This window comes from Pygocentrus nattereri, chromosome 28 (genome assembly GCF_015220715.1).
Source record: "Pygocentrus nattereri isolate fPygNat1 chromosome 28, fPygNat1.pri, whole genome shotgun sequence".
In the NCBI taxonomy this organism is placed as follows: Eukaryota; Metazoa; Chordata; class Actinopteri; order Characiformes; family Serrasalmidae; genus Pygocentrus; species Pygocentrus nattereri.
Genome location: NC_051238.1, coordinates 1079940 through 1101621, shown reverse-complemented (window position 1 = coordinate 1101621; position 21682 = coordinate 1079940). Strand labels below are relative to the sequence as shown.

Genomic DNA, 21682 nt, shown 5'->3' with positions numbered 1-21682 from the left:
TAGATGTGTAGACAGATCAGCAAGACTTTTCAAGGTAACTGATAATGGCTACAATGCAAAACATATCTTAGCAAGTGAAAACATCTTAAATCTAGTCAATATATCTAATATTTCTCATTATGAGAGAATATATTTTCTACTTGTTTTAAGCCATTTTATCTAATTAAAGTATCTTGTTTCATTGGCAGATCATTTTAAACATCATTTCTTGAAATGAGCAAAATGATCTGAATTTTTTCTGATAACAGGTAAATGATCTGCCAATTGATCAAAACACTTACAACACATAAAATGATTAATAATGAATAAGAAAAAGTGTAGAAATAAGTTAATAATCGTCTAATATTCTTACAAGAACCTCATAATGAGAAATTAGATATACTGACTACATTTAAAACTGTCACTTGCAAAGGTATCATTTTCTGCAGTATAATGAAAAAATATTCTAAAACAATAATAATGACTTGTGTTAGCAGGTGATGGAACATCTACTGATCACTGAGGCCTCAGAATTACACCCAATTTCCAAAATTCCTCCATAACTCAGTGTCTAAGCTGTAAACACAGAGGGATTCAGAGCGGTTTGGTGTGAAGTGGTTCAGATGTCTTTACAGTGGTGGTGATAGGAACCAGGCGTCGCCATGACTACAACACAGATACAGACATTTTATTTACCATCCAGAACCACCAGAGAACCTACACGAGTCTTCTGAGTTTATATGGAATGCTGATGATGGAAAACAGTGGAAAATCTGGAATAATGAGTTTTCTTTGGGGACTATTTTGCCGCACAGCGCCCTGCATGTCTCCCTCCACCATGAATGGAGTTGAAGTTCTCTAAACTCTCATAAAACAGCGTCTCAGTCATCAGGCAGTGAATTCAGAACCAGTTCATGTAGGAACTTTCTGTGAGGAGCTTTTAGAGGGACGTCTGGTTCCCATCACCACCACTGTGAACAGTTCTGACTCAGTCAGTGTGTAAAACCACTCTGATTAAATCTTAACCACTTATTTATGTTATTATATGAAAAATATTCACATGCAGTGATGTGCCTCATTCTGGGGTTATAATGCAGAGCGTTTACTGTAGGACAGTGCAGACCAGGTGTGATGCGACTGTCAGAATGTCACAGATATCGATCGCTGTTTAAATACATTCTGATCATGTAAAGATGTAAAACTCTGTTCACACCGTCCCTCTCTCTCTCTTTCTTTCTCTCTCTCTAATTCTCTCTCTTTCTCAGTCTCTCTCACTCTCTCTCTCTCTCTCTCTCTCTCTGTCTCTCTTTCCCCACCACTCTGTTTATTCTAACTCATCTCTTTTACTTACTTTCACTCTTGCTTCCTCTGTCTTCCTTTCTTTCTGTTTTTTGCTTTGTGTTCATTCTAACGCCTTAACCTCAGCAAACCTTCTGCTTTTTTAGTTTAAAAAAGAAAAAAAAGAATTTGTGTTCAAAATAAGTGAGGACCTCACAAGTATAGCGAGACAAGAACACACACACACACACACACACACACACACACACACACTCAGATGTGAGCTCCCTGCAATGTGTGTGCGTGCGTGCGTGCGTGCGTGCGAGAGAGAGAGAGAGAGAGAGAGAGAGAGAGAGAGAGAGAGAAGTTGGAGTGGGCGTGGCTAAAGTGGAGTCAGATGAACACTGTAGGTGTTAAATTGACACCTGTCTTTGTAATGTGAAACACACACCGCACAAACAAACCACACACACACACACACACACACACACACACACACACTATTATCACACCTAGTGTTTCCACTTCAGATATTTCTAAAGTTACTGTACATTTATTTCCATCATTGCGCTACACTTTCCACTAATGGTTCCCATAACAATTTCCATATTGTACACTGCAATACATGATCTCTTAGCATATATATATATAACCTTTTTCATTATGAGACTATTGTAAGAATGTAAGAAAACAATGATTCTTGAATTATTGATTATAAAACATTTTTTCTTGTTTTAAGTAACTTTATGTGGTGAAAGTGTTTTATTTCATTGGCAAATCATTTACTTGTTTTGAGAAATAAAGCAGATAATTTTGCTTATTTGAAAAATGAATGTTTAAGACATAAAATCATCTGCCTATGAGATAAGACACTTTCAGCCACTCTGTTAGACCACATAAACCAGCATAGACCAGCATACACCAGTATAGACCAGCATAGTCCAGCCTTAACCAGCATTGATCAGCATAGATCAGCCTTAACCACAATAGATCACCATAGACCGGCCTTAACCAGCATAGACTAACATAAACCACCATAAACCGACCTTAAACAGTATAGATCATCTTAGATCAGCATAGACCAGCCTTAACCAGCATAGACCAGCTTAGATCAGCAAAGACCAGCATAGACAAACATAAATCAGCATAGACCAGCCTTAACCAGCATAGGCCAGCATAGACTACATAAATCAGCATAGACTGGCCTTAACCAGCAAAGACCAGCCTTAACCAGCATAGACCAGCATAGATGGGCCTTAACCAGCATAGACAAACATAAATCAGCATAGACCAGCCTTAACCAGCATAGGCCAGCATAGACTAACATAAATCAGCATAGACCAGCCTTAACCAGCATAGGCCAGCATAGACTAACATAAATCAGCATAGACCAGCCTTAACCAGCATAGGCCAGCATAGACTAACATAAATCAGCATAGACCAGCCTTAACCAGCATAGGCCAGCATAGACTAACATAAATCAGCATAGACCAGCCTTAACCAGCATAGGCCAGCATAGACTAACATAAATCAGCATAGACCAGCCTTAACCAGCATAGGCCAGCATAGACTAACATAAATCAGCATAGACCAGCCTTAACCAGCATAGGCCAGCATAGACTAACATAAATCAGCATAGAGCAGCTGATAGTCTGTGGTGTTTCTCAGGGCCTGGTGTTGCGTGTGGCTCTAATCTGTGATCTGTAGAGGAAATCTCTCCTCCCCAAGACATGCTCACAACCACAGCTGCTGATGACACACACACACACACACACCCACACACACCTTCTCCTATACATACCTGCCTCTATTGTTTTAGCTGTATGCTTTGAACTCCAGCTGTGTTTATTTTCTTATCTCCCACCCGTCGCTTTCTTCTGTTGTGTTCACTCCTGAAATCAGCACTGAGAGCGATTCAGCTTATTACACCCAACACGAGAAAAAACCCTAAATCTACTCAACATATTTCTCATTATAGGATTGTTTGAAGTATATTACACAATTACTGACCTTATTTCTCAACGTCTTTACTTGATTTAAGTCATTTTATCGGCTGAAAGTGTCTTATTCTGTTGGCACATCATTTAGTGCTTTAGAGAAATAATGCAGGTCATTTTGTTTATTAAAGAGTGGTACAAACGAATATAACGACTTGGCAGTGGAATAAAACCCTTTCTGCAGATAAAATGACTTAAAAGGTAAGTGAAATGTCTAGAAATAAGTTTGATAATCTTATAATGTACTTACACCAATGAGCTAAATCGGCTAGATTGAAGCTGTTTTTACTCAGTAAAGTATTATGGTCTCATTACGAAGCTCAGCGCCTCCGCCACACCTTCAGCTTTATTAAACTGAAACCATGGAGTGGCTCACGCGTGTCTGAAGTTCAGTGATAAGCGAGTAATGATGTGATTATAATGGTAACGAGGTGTGCTTACCTCTAAATTACTCATTGTTTCTCTAGGTATTACTAAATGATACGTTATATGCAGTGGTGGCGCCGCACCTTATTACATTTAAACTTTAAACATTAAATACGTTAGAAAGCCGTAATGTTACGGTGAGAATTTGTATGATCCCGAAACACTGAATGCAAATTCCCAGCTTCTTTAGTTGTAACTCAGCAGCTACGAGGCTAGCGTGGCTCTAAGGGACGGATCTGGAGCATCCTTGTGTTTATTTGTGTCGGTCACCACTGCCGGTTCTGTGTTTTGTGCCATGCAGAGATTCCCTCACTGCTCCATGAATCCGACCCTCGCTGCTCCAGGAAGAGTCAAGCAACTTTTGCTTTTGTTCCTCTCTTCTGAGAGCTCTTCCTGCGAGTACGGATAAAGGAAAAAATAAAGTTTGGGAAAGGAAGGGCGCAGAAAGGAGGGAGAAGGCGCTCTGGGGTCTGTTTTTGGGAGAAAAACGGAACTCATGGAAACAAAGAGTTTGAAAGGCTTTTGTTGAAGGTGGATTATGTTGTGGATCACTTAATTATGCAATAATTTGTGAAACGGACCTACTTGATCTCTGACCACTGAAAGAATAATGTTAATAAAACAATGAAAACAATTGTAGTAGTTATTAAATAATGCATAGTAGATATGTAATAATTTACAGTAGTTATCAATTACTGTATAATTCATAGTAGATTAATAATTCATAGTGCATGCTGAATAATTCAAAGGAGATACTGAATAATTCATAGTAAATGCTGAATAATTCATAGTAAATGCTGAATAATTCATAGTGGATGTTGAATAATTCATAGTAGATATTGAATAATTCATAGTGGATGCTGAATAATTCATAGTAGATATTGAATAATTCATAGTGGATGCTGAATAATTCATAGTAGATATTGAATAATTCATAGTAGATTATTGAATCATCATAGTGGATGCTGAATAATTCATGGGAGATACTGAATAATTCATAGTAAATGCTGAACTGTTCATAGCAGATATAATTCATAGTAGATATTGAATAATTAATAATAAATGCTGAATAATTCATAGTGGATGCTGAATAATTCATAGTAGATATTGAAAAATTCATAGCTGATATTGAATAATTCATAGTGGTTGCTGAGTAATTCATAGTAGGTATTGAATAATTCATATTAAATGCTGAATAATTCATAGTGGATGCTGAATAATTCGTAGTAGATATTGAATAATTCACAGTAAATATTGAATCATTTATAGTAAATGCTGAATAATTCATAGTAGATACTGAATATTTCATTGTAAATAAAGTAAAATAAAGTAAAATAAAGTAAACTAAGTCATAGTAGATATTTAATAATTCATAGTGGATGCTGAATAATTTGTAGTAGATACTGAATAATTTGTAGTAGATACTGAATAATTCATAGTAAATGCTGAACTGTTCATAGCAGATATTGAATAATTCATAGTGGATGCTGAATAATATATAGTAGATATTGAATAATATATAGTAGATATTGAATAATATGTAGTAAATGCGGAATAATTCATAGTAAATTCTGAATAATTCGTAGTGGATGCTGAATAATCCATAGTAGATATTGAATAATTCAGAGTTGATATTGAATAATTCATAGTTAATGCTAAATAATTCATAGTAGATACTGAATAATTCTTAGTACATATTGAATCATAGTGGAAGCTGAATAATTCATAGTAGATGCTAAGTAATTCATACTAGATAAAGAATAATTTGTAGTAGATACTGAATAATTTATAGTAGATATTGAATAATTAATAATAAATGCTGAATAATTCATAGTGGATGCTGAATAATTCATAGTAGATATTGAAAAATTCATAGCTGATATTGAATAATTCATAGTGGTTGCTGAGTAATTCATAGTAGATTTTGAATAATTCATATTAAATGCTGAATAATTCATAGTGGATGCTGAATAATTCGTAGTAGATATTGAATAATTCACAGTAACTATTGAATCATTTATAGTAAATGCTGAATAATTCATAGTAGATACTGAATATTTAATTGTAAATAAAGTAAAATAAAGTAAACTAAGTCATAGTAGATATTTAATAATTCATAGTGGATGCTGAATAATTTCATAGTAGATACTGAATAATTTGTAGTAGATACTGAATAATTCATAGTAAATGCTGAACTGTTCATAGCAGATATTGAATAATTCATAGTGGATGCTGAATAATATATAGTAGATATAGAATAATATATAGTAGATATTGAATAATATGTAGTAAATGCGGAATAATTCATAGTAAATTCTGAATAATTCGTAGTGGATGCTGAATAATCCATAGTAGATATTGAATAATTCAGAGTTGATATTGAATAATTCATAGTTAATGCTAAATAATTCATAGTAGATACTGAATAATTCTTAGTACATATTGAATCATAGTGGAAGCTGAATAATTCATAGTAGATGCTAAGTAATTCATACTAGATAAAGAATAATTCGTAGTAGATACTGAATAATTTATAGTAGATAATGAATAAGTCATAGTAGATATTGAGGAATTCATAATGATTGCTGAATAATTCATAGTGTTTACCTAAGAAGTTATAGTAGATATTGAATAATTTGTAGTAGACAGATGCAAAATTTTGAGTTTAAATCTTTTTATTTTGAATGAGGAGTAACTCTAAAATGTGAGTTAATAGGAAAACTAATATTTTTTATATATTGGATTACACATCATTAACAGTGAAATTCAGTTTCAAATGTTATTTTACTCTATTCCAGTCCTTCAAATTCAGTTTCGGTTCAGAACTACAAATTTATTCATTCATTCAAATTCAGATTTTTGCATTTAACTGAATCCAGCTCCGCTGATTTAATTCGTAGCAGTCACCAAATAATAAGTCTTAATGACGGGATAATTTTCTTCTGGTTCTAAAAGTTGATTGTTCTTTTTCAGGTCAATAACGTTGACCAGGATGGTCAGAGCACGCATGAGCCATCGGTGATGTTTTCAGAGAAAGGAGCTCCACCCCTCAACAAGTCTCAGTCCCAGAGTGTCAGTTCCATCCCCCCAAAGAGTCCAGGGGGCTTCAGCAGTGACCCCTACACACCCCCAGCGTGAGTGCCCCTCTGGAAATGACCCCAAACTCAGCCACTTAGCAGTGACAGTTGTCACTGTAAATAATAAAGTCATGCTGTAATTTTATATGAATTGTTTTTGACTCGTTGCTCATTCAAATAAGTGGAGAAACTGTGTGGAATGTTCAGATTCTAAACTTTCAGTCCAGACTACATGAGTGTTTGTAGACAGAAGAGGGGAAAAACCTAATCTAAACATCAATCATACAAACAACAATCATACAAAGGCAAGATATTTACTGTTTTACCAATATGAGTTTTTTACAAACATACACTCGTCCAGAATTTGAAGCCTGCAGATCTTTAGTACAGGAGCAATGTTAGACCAGGAACACTGGGAAATGTTCTAAAGACATCTTAAACAGGTGATGCAGTCATGCTTGGGTATAAGGGAGTATGCAGAAAAAGCAAAGTCCTTTATTAGCGATGGTGCATTTGGAAAAGTTAACATTCCTCAATCCTATATGTATATATCATCAATAGATTATAATATCATCAAATATATGATATGCATAATATCATCAACAGATTCAGGGAGTCCAGAAAAATAAAAAGCAGCATGTTTCTGTGATGATATCACCACATGGGCTTTAAAAAGCCGTTGGCTTGTCCAGAAATGTGAGTTAAGACTGTACTCAGTGTCCAGAAACACTGCCAACTTCTCTGGGCTCAAGCTCATCTGAAATGGACTGATGCTCAGTGAAAACATGTATTGGTCTGTCTGATGAGTGCAGCTTATTGTTTATGGAAATAATGGATGTTGTGTTCTCAACGTGGCCAAAGAAGAAAAATGTATAAAGTTCAAAATCCAGTCTCTGTAATGGGGCTGATGGGGTATTTTAAAACAAGCAACAATATTGTCTGATTTGTAGGTCTACACTGTTAAAAAAGATGGTTCTCAATGGTTCTTTACCAAAGACTGGTTCTGTATAGAGCCATGACCACTCAAAGAAAGATTTGCATGATTAAGTGGTTCTTTGCATGGAGAAATGCTTCTTCAGATCAATGGAGAACATGCTTTGCACCAAGAAAAGGTTCTTCTTTGGTCTCTTTCTGGTGCCATATAGAACCATTTTCAAAAATGATATAATGTAGAGAACCGTGTACTACATTTCGAAGAATCGTTTCATCATTCAAATATCAAAGCATGCAAATGGTTCTTTGAGCATTCATGATTCTATATAGAATTACTGAAGAACCGTCTTTTCTGAAGAACATAGACATTTCTACATTCGTGAAATTGTCTCACTATATCGGTCCATGGTTTAAGAAACATGCTAGAAATAAGCTAAATTATCTGTTAATATAGGGGGATAATTTTAAGTGATAAAATTACTTGCAATAAATAAAAATTGTCTAGAAATAAATGAAATAATCTTGTAATAAGCTTAGAACAGTGTCAACATGAGAAATATTAAATGTAATGACTACTTTTAAGATAGTTTTCACTTGCCAAGGTGTTATTTTTCTCAGTGTAGTCAGTTATGTGTGATGTAGAATAAATGGAATATATAACACTATGGCAGTGGTATGACTGTATGACTGTGGGCTGCTGAGGGTTAAAAGTAATTTTGAATGGTATTTGTGCTCCTGCAGAGCTGCTCTGGGCTTCAGTCCACACAATCATACTCCACCACTCAGAAGAGTGTGATCAGCAGTTCTCCCTCACTGACCTTGGCTTTCATGCAGTGAGCTTGTGGTGCTGTGTGGATGCTGTTTGTTTAAGATATAACAAATCCAAACTGCAGCTCTTTGATTCATTATACAGTCTCTGCACACAGGTACGGCAGCAGGCGGTAGGATGGAAAGGCTTCATCATGGAGGCGCAAATGTTCCTCACTTCTTTAAAATAAAAGAGTTTATTTTACTTTATTTCGTTTTCAAACATTACAAATGTACCATTCACTCCCAAATCCACACATTCCATACATGAAAACTAAGCTGGAGAAGCAACCTGACTAGCATTCGTTGTTGTTGTGATTAGTTTGCCTACAGCAGTTTAGCTCCACCATTCAGCTGCAGCAGTTAAGCCCCACCCATTCAGCTACAGCAGTTTAGCTCCACCATTCAGCTGCAGCAGTTTAGCTCCACCATTCAGCTGCAGCAGTTTAGCTCCACCCATTCAGCTACAGCAGTTTAGCCCCACCCATTCAGCTACAGCAGTTTAGCCCCACCCATTCAGCTACAGCAGTTTAGCCCCACCCATTCAGCTACAGCAGTTTAGCCCCACCCATTCAGCTACAGCAGTTTAGCCCCACCCATTCAGCTACAGCAGTTTAGCTCCACCATTCAGCTGCAGCAGTTTAGCTCCACCATTCAGCTGCAGCAGTTTAACTCCACCATTCAGCTGCAGCAGTTTAGCTCCACCATTCAGCTGCAGCAGTTTAACTCCACCATTCAGCTGCAGCAGTTTAGCCCCACTCATTCAGCTACAGCAGTTTAGCCCCACCCATTCAGCTACAGCAGTTTAGCCCCACCATTCAGCTGCAGCAGTTTAGCCCCACCCATTCAGCTACAGCAGTTTAGCCCCACCCATTCAGCTACAGCAGTTTAGCTCCACCATTCAGCTACAGCAGTTTAGCCCCACCATTCAGCTGCAGCAGTTTAACTCCACCATTCAGCTGCAGCAGTTAAGCCCCACCCATTCAGCTACAGCAGTTTAGCTCCACCATTCAGCTACAGCAGTTTAGCTCCACCATTCAGCTGCAGCAGTTTAGCTCCACCATTCAGCTGCAGCAGTTTAGCTCCACCCATTCAGCTACAGCAGTTTAGCCCCACCCATTCAGCTACAGCAGTTTAGCCCCACCCATTCAGCTACAGCAGTTTAGCTCCACCATTCAGCTGCAGCAGTTTAGCTCCACCATTCAGCTGCAGCAGTTTAACTCCACCATTCAGCTGCAGCAGTTTAGCTCCACCATTCAGCTGCAGCAGTTTAACTCCACCATTCAGCTGCAGCAGTTTAGCCCCACTCATTCAGCTACAGCAGTTTAGCCCCACCCATTCAGCTACAGCAGTTTAGCCCCACCATTCAGCTGCAGCAGTTTAACTCCACCATTCAGCTGCAGCAGTTTAGCCCCACCCATTCAGCTACAGCAGTTTAGCTCCACCATTCAGCTACAGCAGTTTAGCCCCACCATTCAGCTGCAGCAGTTTAACTCCACCATTCAGCTGCAGCAGTTAAGCCCCACCCATTCAGCTACAGCAGTTTAGCTCCACCATTCAGCTACAGCAGTTTAGCTCCACCATTCAGCTGCAGCAGTTTAGCTCCACCATTCAGCTGCAGCAGTTTAGCTCCACCCATTCAGCTACAGCAGTTTAGCCCCACCCATTCAGCTACAGCAGTTTAGCCCCACCCATTCAGCTACAGCAGTTTAGCTCCACCATTCAGCTGCAGCAGTTTAGCGCCACCATTCAGCTGCAGCAGTTTAACTCCACCATTCAGCTGCAGCAGTTTAGCCCCACTCATTCAGCTACAGCAGTTTAGCCCCACCCATTCAGCTACAGCAGTTTAGCCCCACCCATTCAGCTACAGCAGTTTAGCCCCACCCATTCAGCTACAGCAGTTTAGCCCCACCATTCAGCTGCAGCAGTTTAACTCCACCATTCAGCTGCAGCAGTTTAGCCCCACCCATTCAGCTACAGCAGTTTAGCTCCACCCATTCAGCTACAGCAGTTTAGCTCCACCATTCAGCTACAGCAGTTTAGCTCCAACATTAAGCTACAGCTGGTTTTGGTCCTGTTGTTTTTGTCTGAAGTGCCACATTCTTGCCAGTTCTTCTACACTGAGTTTCTTTCTCTCCGCAGTTATTCTGACCGTTTGTTGGGTCGGTCATACGAGCCGGAGTATCCACCAGGTGGCGCTAGCTCCAGCCCCTCAGACCGAACAGACGGCGTGAGGAAACCCTCAGCAAACCGTGGTAAAAGACGCAGGAGGAACCCAGAACTGGACGAATCTCAGTACGAGACTGAGTACACCACAGGCGGAGAGACAGGAAACGAACTGGACCAGGACTACTGGATGAGGTGACGCTCGGAAAAAATCTTATTCAGCCTACTGAGTTTATATCACGATACCTACATTTAGAGTCGGTTATTCATTCAGTCTAACGAGAAACTGTAGAACGGACTCGGTTTATATCACAATACCTACATTTAGAGCCGGTTATTCATTCAGTCTAATGAGAAACTGTAGAACGGACTCGGTTTATATCACAATACCTACATTTAGAGCCGGTTATTCATTCAGTCTAATGAGAAACTGTAGAACGGACTCAGTTTATATCACAATACCTACATTTAGAGCCGGTAATTCATTCAGCCTAATGAGAAACTGTAGAACGGACTCGGTTTATATCACAATACCTACATTTAGAGTCGGTTATTCATTCAGCCTAATGAGAAACTGTAGAACGGACTCGGTTTATATCACAATACCTACATTTAGAGTCGGTTATTCATTCAGTCTAATGAGAAACTGTAGAACGGACTCGGTTTATATCACAATACCTACATTTAGAGTCGGTTATTCATTCAGCCTAACGAGAAACTGTAGAACGGACTCGGTTTATATCACAATACCTACATTTAGAGCCGGTTATTCATTCAGCCTAACGAGAAACTGTAGAACGGACTCGGTTTATATCACAATACCTACATTTAGAGCCGGTTATTCATTCAGTCTAATGAGAAACTGTAGAACGGACTCGGTTTATATCACAATACCTACATTTAGAGTCGGTTATTCATTCAGTCTAATGAGAAACTGTAGAACAGACTCGGTTTATATCACAATACCTACATTTAGAGTCGGTTATTCATTCAGCCTAATGAGAAACTGTAGAACAGACTCGGTTTATATCACAATACCTACATTTAGAGTCGGTTATTCATTCAGCCTAATGAGAAACTGTAGAACAGACTCGGTTTATATCACAATACCTACATTTAGAGTCGGTTATTCATTCAGTCTAATGAGAAACTGTAGAACAGACTCGGTTTATATCACAATACCTACATTTAGAGTCGGTTATTCATTCAGCCTAATGAGAAACTGTAGAACAGACTCGGTTTATATCACAATACCTACATTTAGAGCCTGTTATTCATTCAGTCTAATGAGAAACTGTAGAACAGACTCGGTTTATATCACAATACCTACATTTAGAGCCGGTTATTCATTCAGCCTAATGAGAAACTGTAGAACAGACTCAGTTTATATCACAATACCTACATTTAGAGCCAGTTATTCATTCAGCCTAATGAGAAACTGTAGAACAGACTCGGTTTATATCACAATACTTACATTATAGCCGGTTATTAATTCAGCCTAATGAGAAACTGTAGAACGGACTCGGTTTATATCACAATACCTACATTTAGAGCCGGTTATTCATTCAGTCTAATGAGAAACTGTAGAACAGACTCGGTTTATATCAGAATACCTACATTTAGAGCCGGTTATTCATTCAGCCTAATGAGAAACTGTAGAACAGACTCGGTTTATATCACAATACCTACATTTAGAGCCGGTTATTCATTCAGTCTAATGAGAAACTGTAGAACGGACTCGGTTTATATCACAATACCTACATTTAGAGTCGGTTATTCATTCAGCCTCATGAGAAACTGTAGAACGGACTCGGTTTATATCACAATACCTACATTTAGAGTCAGTTACTCATTCAGCCTAATGAGAAACTGTAGAACGGACTCGGTTTATATCACAATACCTACATTTAGAGCCGGTTATTCATTCAGTCTAATGAGAAACTGTAGAACGGACTCGGTTTATATCACAATACCTACATTTAGAGTCAGTTATTCATTCAGCCTAACGAGAAACTGTAGAACAGACTCGGTTTATATCACAATACCTACATTTAGAGCTGGTTATTCAATCAGTCTAATGAGAAACTGTAGAACGGACTCGGTTTATATCACAATACCTACATTTAGAGTCAGTTATTCATTCAGTCTAATGAGAAACTGTAGAACGGACTCGGTTTATATCACAATACCTACATTTAGAGTCAGTTATTCATTCAGTCTAATGAGAAACTGTAGAACAGACTCGGTTTATATCACAATACCTACATTTAGAGTCAGTTATTCATTCAGCCTAATGAGAAACTGTAGAACGGACTCGGTTTATATCACAATACCTACATGTAGAGTCGGTTATTCATTCAGCCTAATGAGAAACTGTAGAACAGACTCGGTTTATATCACAATACCTACATTTAGAGTCGGTTATTCATTCAGTCTAATGAGAAACTGTAGAACAGACTCGGTTTATATCACAATACCTACATTTAGAGTCGGTTATTCATTCAGTCTAATGAGAAACTGTAGAACAGACTCGGTTTATATCACAATACCTACATTTAGAGTCGGTTATTCATTCAGCCTAATGAGAAACTGTAGAACAGACTCGGTTTATATCACAATACCTACATTTAGAGTCGGTTATTCATTCAGTCTAATGAGAAACTGTAGAACAGACTCGGTTTATATCACAATACCTACATTTAGAGTCGGTTATTCATTCAGCCTAATGAGAAACTGTAGAACAGACTCGGTTTATATCACAATACCTACATTTAGAGCCGGTTATTCATTCAGTCTAATGACAAACTGTAGAACAGACTCGGTTTATATCACAATACCTACATTTAGAGCCGGTTATTCATTCAGCCTAATGAGAAACTGTAGAACAGACTCGGTTTATATCACAATACCTACATTTAGAGCCGGTTATTCATTCAGCCTAATGAGAAACTGTAGAACAGACTCGGTTTATATCACAATACCTACATTTAGAGTCAGTTATTCATTCAGCCTAATGAGAAACTGTAGAACAGACTCGGTTTATATCACAATACTTACATTATAGCCGGTTATTAATTCAGCCTAATGAGAAACTGTAGAACGGACTCGGTTTATATCACAATACCTACATTTAGAGCCGGTTATTCATTCAGTCTAATGAGAAACTGTAGAACAGACTCGGTTTATATCAGAATACCTACATTTAGAGCCGGTTATTCATTCAGCCTAATGAGAAACTGTAGAACAGACTCGGTTTATATCACAATACCTACATTTAGAGTCGGTTATTAATTCAGCCTAATGAGAAACTGTAGAACGGACTCGGTTTATATCACAATACCTACATTTAGAGCCGGTTATTCATTCAGCCTAATGAGAAACTGTAGAACAGACTTGGTTTATATCACAATACCTACATTTAGAGTCGGTTATTCATTCAGTCTAATGAGAAACTGTAGAACAGACTCGGTTTATATCACAATACCTACATTTAGAGTCGGTTATTCATTCAGTCTAATGAGAAACTGTAGAACAGACTCGGTTTATATCAGAATACCTACATTTAGAGCCGGTTATTCATTCAGCCTAATGAGAAACTGTAGAACAGACTCGGTTTGTATCACAATACCTACATTTAGAGTCGGTTATTCATTTAGCCTCATGAGAAACTGTAGAACAGACTCAGTTTATATCACGATACCTACATTTAGAGCCGGTTATTCATTCAGCCTAATGAGAAACTGTAGAACAGACTCGGTTTATATCACAATACCTACATTTAGAGCCGGTTATTCATTCAGTCTAATGAGAAACTGTAGAACGGACTCGGTTTATATCACAATACCTACATTTAGAGTCGGTTATTCATTCAGTCTAATGAGAAACTGTAGAACGGACTCGGTTTATATCACAATACCTACATTTAGAGTCGGTTATTCATTCAGCCTAATGAGAAACTGTAGAACGGACTCGGTTTATATCACAATACCTACATTTAGAGTCGGTTATTCATTCAGCCTAATGAGAAACTGTAGAACGGACTCGGTTTATATCACAATACCTACATTTAGAGTCGGTTATTCATTCAGCCTAATGAGAAACTGTAGAACGGACTCGGTTTATATCACAATACCTACATTTAGAGTCGGTTATTCATTCAGCCTAATGAGAAACTGTAGAACGGACTCGGTTTGTATCACAATACCTACATTTAGAGTCGGTTATTCATTTAGCCTCATGAGAAACTGTAGAACAGACTCAGTTTATATCACGATACCTACATTTAGAGCCGGTTATTCATTCAGCCTAATGAGAAACTGTAGAACAGACTCGGTTTATATCACAATACCTACATTTAGAGCCGGTTATTCATTCAGTCTAATGAGAAACTGTAGAACGGACTCGGTTTATATCACAATACCTACATTTAGAGTCGGTTATTCATTCAGTCTAATGAGAAACTGTAGAACGGACTCGGTTTATATCACAATACCTACATTTAGAGTCGGTTATTCATTCAGCCTAATGAGAAACTGTAGAACGGACTCGGTTTATATCACAATACCTACATTTAGAGCCGGTTATTCATTCAGTCTAATGAGAAACTGTAGAACGGACTCGGTTTATATCACAATACCTACATTTAGAGTCGGTTATTCATTCAGTCTAATGAGAAACTGTAGAACGGACTCGGTTTATATCACAATACCTACATTTAGAGTCAGTTATTCATTCAGTCTAATGAGAAACTGTAGAACAGACTCGGTTTATATCACAATACCTACATTTAGAGTCAGTTATTCATTCAGCCTAATGAGAAACTGTAGAACGGACTCGGTTTATATCACAATACCTACATTTAGAGTCAGTTATTCATTCAGTCTAATGAGAAACTGTAGAACAGACTCGGTTTATATCACAATACCTACATTTAGAGTCAGTTATTCATTCAGCCTAATGAGAAACTGTAGAACGGACTCGGTTTATATCACAATACCTACAAGTAGAGTCGGTTATTCATTCAGCCTAATGAGAAACTGTAGAACAGACTCGGTTTATATCACAATACCTACATTTAGAGTCGGTTATTCATTCAGTCTAATGAGAAACTGTATAACGGACTCGGTTTATATCACAATACCTACATTTAGAGTTGGTTATTCATTCAGTCTAATGAGAAACTGTAGAACGGACTCGGTTTATATCACAATACCTACATTTAGAGCCGGTTATTCATTCAGCCTAATGAGAAACTGTAGAACAGACTTGGTTTATATCACAATACCTACATTTAGAGTCGGTTATTCATTCAGTCTAATGAGAAACTGTAGAACAGACTCGGTTTATATCACAATACCTACATTTAGAGTCGGTTATTCATTCAGTCTAATGAGAAACTGTAGAACAGACTCGGTTTATATCAGAATACCTACATTTAGAGCCGGTTATTCATTCAGCCTAATGAGAAACTGTAGAACAGACTCGGTTTGTATCACAATACCTACATTTAGAGTCGGTTATTCATTTAGCCTCATGAGAAACTGTAGAACAGACTCAGTTTATATCACGATACCTACATTTAGAGCCGGTTATTCATTCAGCCTAATGAGAAACTGTAGAACAGACTCGGTTTATATCACAATACCTACATTTAGAGCCGGTTATTCATTCAGTCTAATGAGAAACTGTAGAACGGACTCGGTTTATATCACAATACCTACATTTAGAGTCGGTTATTCATTCAGTCTAATGAGAAACTGTAGAACGGACTCGGTTTATATCACAATACCTACATTTAGAGTCGGTTATTCATTCAGCCTAATGAGAAACTGTAGAACGGACTCGGTTTATATCACAATACCTACATTTAGAGCCGGTTATTCATTCAGTCTAATGAGAAACTGTAGAACGGACTCGGTTTATATCACAATACCTACATTTAGAGCCGGTTATTCATTCAGTCTAATGAGAAACTGTAGAACGGACTCGGTTTATATCAGAATACCTACATTTAGAGCCGGTTATTCATTCAGCCTAATGAGAAACTGTAGAACAGACTCGGTTTATATCACAATACCTACATTTAGAGTCGGTTATTCATTCAGTCTAATGAGAAACTGTAGAACGGACTCGGTTTATATCACAATACCTACATTTAGAGCCGGTTATTCATTCAGCTTAATGAGAAACTGTAGAACAGACTTGGTTTATATCACAATACCTACATTTAGAGTCGGTTATTCATTCAGTCTAATGAGAAACTGTAGAACAGACTCGGTTTATATCACAATACCTACATTTAGAGTCGGTTATTCATTCAGTCTAATGAGAAACTGTAGAACAGACTCGGTTTATATCAGAATACCTACATTTAGAGCCGGTTATTCATTCAGCCTAATGAGAAACTGTAGAACAGACTCGGTTTGTATCACAATACCTACATTTAGAGTCGGTTATTCATTTAGCCTCATGAGAAACTGTAGAACAGACTCGGTTTATATCACAATACCTACATTTAGAGTCGGTTATTCATTCAGCCTAATGAGAAACTGTAGAACGGACTCGGTTTGTATCACAATACCTACATTTAGAGTCGGTTATTCATTTAGCCTCATGAGAAACTGTAGAACAGACTCAGTTTATATCACGATACCTACATTTAGAGCCGGTTATTCATTCAGCCTAATGAGAAACTGTAGAACAGACTCGGTTTATATCACAATACCTACATTTAGAGCCGGTTATTCATTCAGTCTAATGAGAAACTGTAGAACGGACTCGGTTTATATCACAATACCTACATTTAGAGTCGGTTATTCATTCAGTCTAATGAGAAACTGTAGAACGGACTCGGTTTATATCACAATACCTACATTTAGAGTCGGTTATTCATTCAGCCTAATGAGAAACTGTAGAACGGACTCGGTTTATATCACAATACCTACATTTAGAGCCGGTTATTCATTCAGTCTAATGAGAAACTGTAGAACGGACTCGGTTTATATCACAATACCTACATTTAGAGTCGGTTATTCATTCAGTCTAATGAGAAACTGTAGAACGGACTCGGTTTATATCACAATACCTACATTTAGAGTCAGTTATTCATTCAGTCTAATGAGAAACTGTAGAACAGACTCGGTTTATATCACAATACCTACATTTAGAGTCAGTTATTCATTCAGCCTAATGAGAAACTGTAGAACGGACTCGGTTTATATCACAATACCTACATTTAGAGTCAGTTATTCATTCAGTCTAATGAGAAACTGTAGAACAGACTCGGTTTATATCACAATACCTACATTTAGAGTCAGTTATTCATTCAGCCTAATGAGAAACTGTAGAACGGACTCGGTTTATATCACAATACCTACAAGTAGAGTCGGTTATTCATTCAGCCTAATGAGAAACTGTAGAACAGACTCGGTTTATATCACAATACCTACATTTAGAGTCGGTTATTCATTCAGTCTAATGAGAAACTGTAGAACGGACTCGGTTTATATCACAATACCTACATTTAGAGTTGGTTATTCATTCAGTCTAATGAGAAACTGTAGAACGGACTCGGTTTATATCACAATACCTACATTTAGAGCCGGTTATTCATTCAGCCTAATGAGAAACTGTAGAACAGACTTGGTTTATATCACAATACCTACATTTAGAGTCGGTTATTCATTCAGTCTAATGAGAAACTGTAGAACAGACTCGGTTTATATCACAATACCTACATTTAGAGTCGGTTATTCATTCAGTCTAATGAGAAACTGTAGAACAGACTCGGTTTATATCAGAATACCTACATTTAGAGCCGGTTATTCATTCAGCCTAATGAGAAACTGTAGAACAGACTCGGTTTGTATCACAATACCTACATTTAGAGTCGGTTATTCATTTAGCCTCATGAGAAACTGTAGAACAGACTCAGTTTATATCACGATACCTACATTTAGAGCCGGTTATTCATTCAGCCTAATGAGAAACTGTAGAACAGACTCGGTTTATATCACAATACCTACATTTAGAGCCGGTTATTCATTCAGTCTAATGAGAAACTGTAGAACGGACTCGGTTTATATCACAATACCTACATTTAGAGTCGGTTATTCATTCAGTCTAATGAGAAACTGTAGAACGGACTCGGTTTATATCACAATACCTACATTTAGAGTCGGTTATTCATTCAGCCTAATGAGAAACTGTAGAACGGACTCGGTTTATATCACAATACCTACATTTAGAGCCGGTTATTCATTCAGTCTAATGAGAAACTGTAGAACGGACTCGGTTTATATCACAATACCTACATTTAGAGCCGGTTATTCATTCAGTCTAATGAGAAACTGTAGAACGGACTCGGTTTATATCAGAATACCTACATTTAGAGCCGGTTATTCATTCAGCCTAATGAGAAACTGTAGAACAGACTCGGTTTATATCACAATACCTACATTTAGAGTCGGTTATTCATTCAGTCTAATGAGAAACTGTAGAACGGACTCGGTTTATATCACAATACCTACATTTAGAGCCGGTTATTCATTCAGCTTAATGAGAAACTGTAGAACAGACTTGGTTTATATCACAATACCTACATTTAGAGTCGGTTATTCATTCAGTCTAATGAGAAACTGTAGAACAGACTCGGTTTATATCACAATACCTACATTTAGAGTCGGTTATTCATTCAGTCTAATGAGAAACTGTAGAACAGACTCGGTTTATATCAGAATACCTACATTTAGAGCCGGTTATTCATTCAGCCTAATGAGAAACTGTAGAACAGACTCGGTTTGTATCACAATACCTACATTTAGAGTCGGTTATTCATTTAGCCTCATGAGAAACTGTAGAACAGACTCAGTTTATATCACGATACCTACATTTAGAGCCGGTTATTCATTCAGCCTAATGAGAAACTGTAGAACAGACTCGGTTTATATCACAATACCTACATTTAGAGCCGGTTATTCATTCAGTCTAATGAGAAACTGTAGAACGGACTCGGTTTATATCACAATACCTACAAGTAGAGTCGGTTATTCATTCAGTCTAATGAGAAACTGTAGAACGGACTCGGTTTATATCACAATACCTACATTTAGAGTCGGTAATTCATTCAGCCTAATGAGAAACTGTAGAACGGACTCGGTTTATATCACAATACCTACATTTAGAGCCGGTTATTCATTCAGTCTAATGAGAAACTGTAGAACGGACTCGGTTTATATCACAATACCTACATTTAGAGTCGGTTATTCATTCAGTCTAATGAGAAACTGTAGAACGGACTCGGTTTATATCACAATACCTACATTTAGAGTCAGTTATTCATTCAGTCTAATGAGAAACTGTAGAACAGACTCGGTTTATATCACAATACCTACATTTAGAGTCAGTTATTCATTCAGCCTAATGAGAAACTGTAGAACGGACTCGGTTTATATCACAATACCTACATTTAGAGTCAGTTATTCATTCAGTCTAATGAGAAACTGTAGAACAGACTCGGTTTATATCACAATACCTACATTTAGAGTCAGTTATTCATTCAGCCTAATGAGAAACTGTAGAACGGACTCGGTTTATATCACAATACCTACAAGTAGAGTCGGTTATTCATTCAGCCTAATGAGAAACTGTAGAACGGACTCGGTTTATATCACAATACCTACATTTAGAGTCGGTTATTCATTCAGTCTAATGAGAAACTGTAGAACGGACTCGGTTTATATCACAATACCTACATTTAGAGTTGGTTATTCATTCAGTCTAATGAGAAACTGTAGAACGGACTCGGTTTATATCACAATACCTACATTTAGAGCCGGTTATTCATTCAGCCTAATGAGAAACTGTAGAACAGACTTGGTTTATATCACAATACCTACATTTAGAGTCGGTTATTCATTCAGTCTAATGAGAAACTGTAGAACAGACTCGGTTTATATCACAATACCTACATTTAGAGTCGGTTATTCATTCAGTCTAATGAGAAACTGTAGAACAGACTCGGTTTATATCAGAATACCTACATTTAGAGCCGGTTATTCATTCAGCCTAATGAGAAACTGTAGAACAGACTCGGTTTGTATCACAATACGTACATTTAGAGTCGGTTATTCATTTAGCCTCATGAGAAACTGTAGAACAGACTCAGTTTATATCACGATACCTACATTTAGAGCCGGTTATTCATTCAGCCTAATGAGAAACTGTAGAACAGACTCGGTTTATATCACAATACCTACATTTAGAGCCGGTTATTCATTCAGTCTAATGAGAAACTGTAGAACGGACTCGGTTTATATCACAATACCTACATTTAGAGTCGGTTATTCATTCAGCCTCATGAGAAACTGTAGAACGGACTCGGTTTATATCACAATACCTACATTTAGAGTCGGTTATTCATTCAGCCTAATGAGAAACTGTAGAACGGACTCGGTTTATATCACAATACCTACATTTAGAGCCGGTTATTCATTCAGTCTAATGAGAAACTGTAGAACGGACTCGGTTTATATCACAATACCTACATTTAGAGTCAGTTATTCATTCAGCCTAACGAGAAACTGTAGAACAGACTCGATTTATATCACAATACCTACATTTAGAGCTGGTTATTCAATCAGCCTAATGAGAAACTGTAGAACGGACTCGGTTTATATCACAATACCTACATTTAGAGTCAGTTATTCATTCAGTCTAATGAGAAACTGTAGAACGGACTCGGTTTATATCACAATACCTACATTTAGAGTCAGTTATTCATTCAGTCTAATGAGAAACTGTAGAACAGACTCGGTTTATATCACAATACCTACATTTAGAGTCAGTTATTCATTCAGCCTAATGAGAAACTGTAGAACGGACTCGGTTTATATCACAATACCTACATGTAGAGTCGGTTATTCATTCAGCCTAATGAGAAACTGTAGAACAGACTCGGTTTATATCACAATACCTACATTTCGAGTCGGTTATTCATTCAGTCTAATGAGAAACTGTAGA

At 37.4% G+C, this 21682-nt stretch overlaps 1 protein-coding gene across 1 annotated transcript in view; it reads left to right on the top strand.

The window, feature by feature from the left end:
• si:ch73-61d6.3 (occludin) overlaps nucleotides 1–21682 on the top strand; it is a 61026-nt gene that overhangs the window by 23144 nt on the left and 16200 nt on the right. The window contains exons 4-5 of the mRNA XM_037535865.1: nucleotides 6654–6814; nucleotides 10640–10858. Of these exons, the coding sequence (XP_037391762.1) occupies nucleotides 6654–6814; nucleotides 10640–10858 (380 nt within the window). The remainder of the gene's footprint in view (nucleotides 1–6653; nucleotides 6815–10639; nucleotides 10859–21682) is intronic.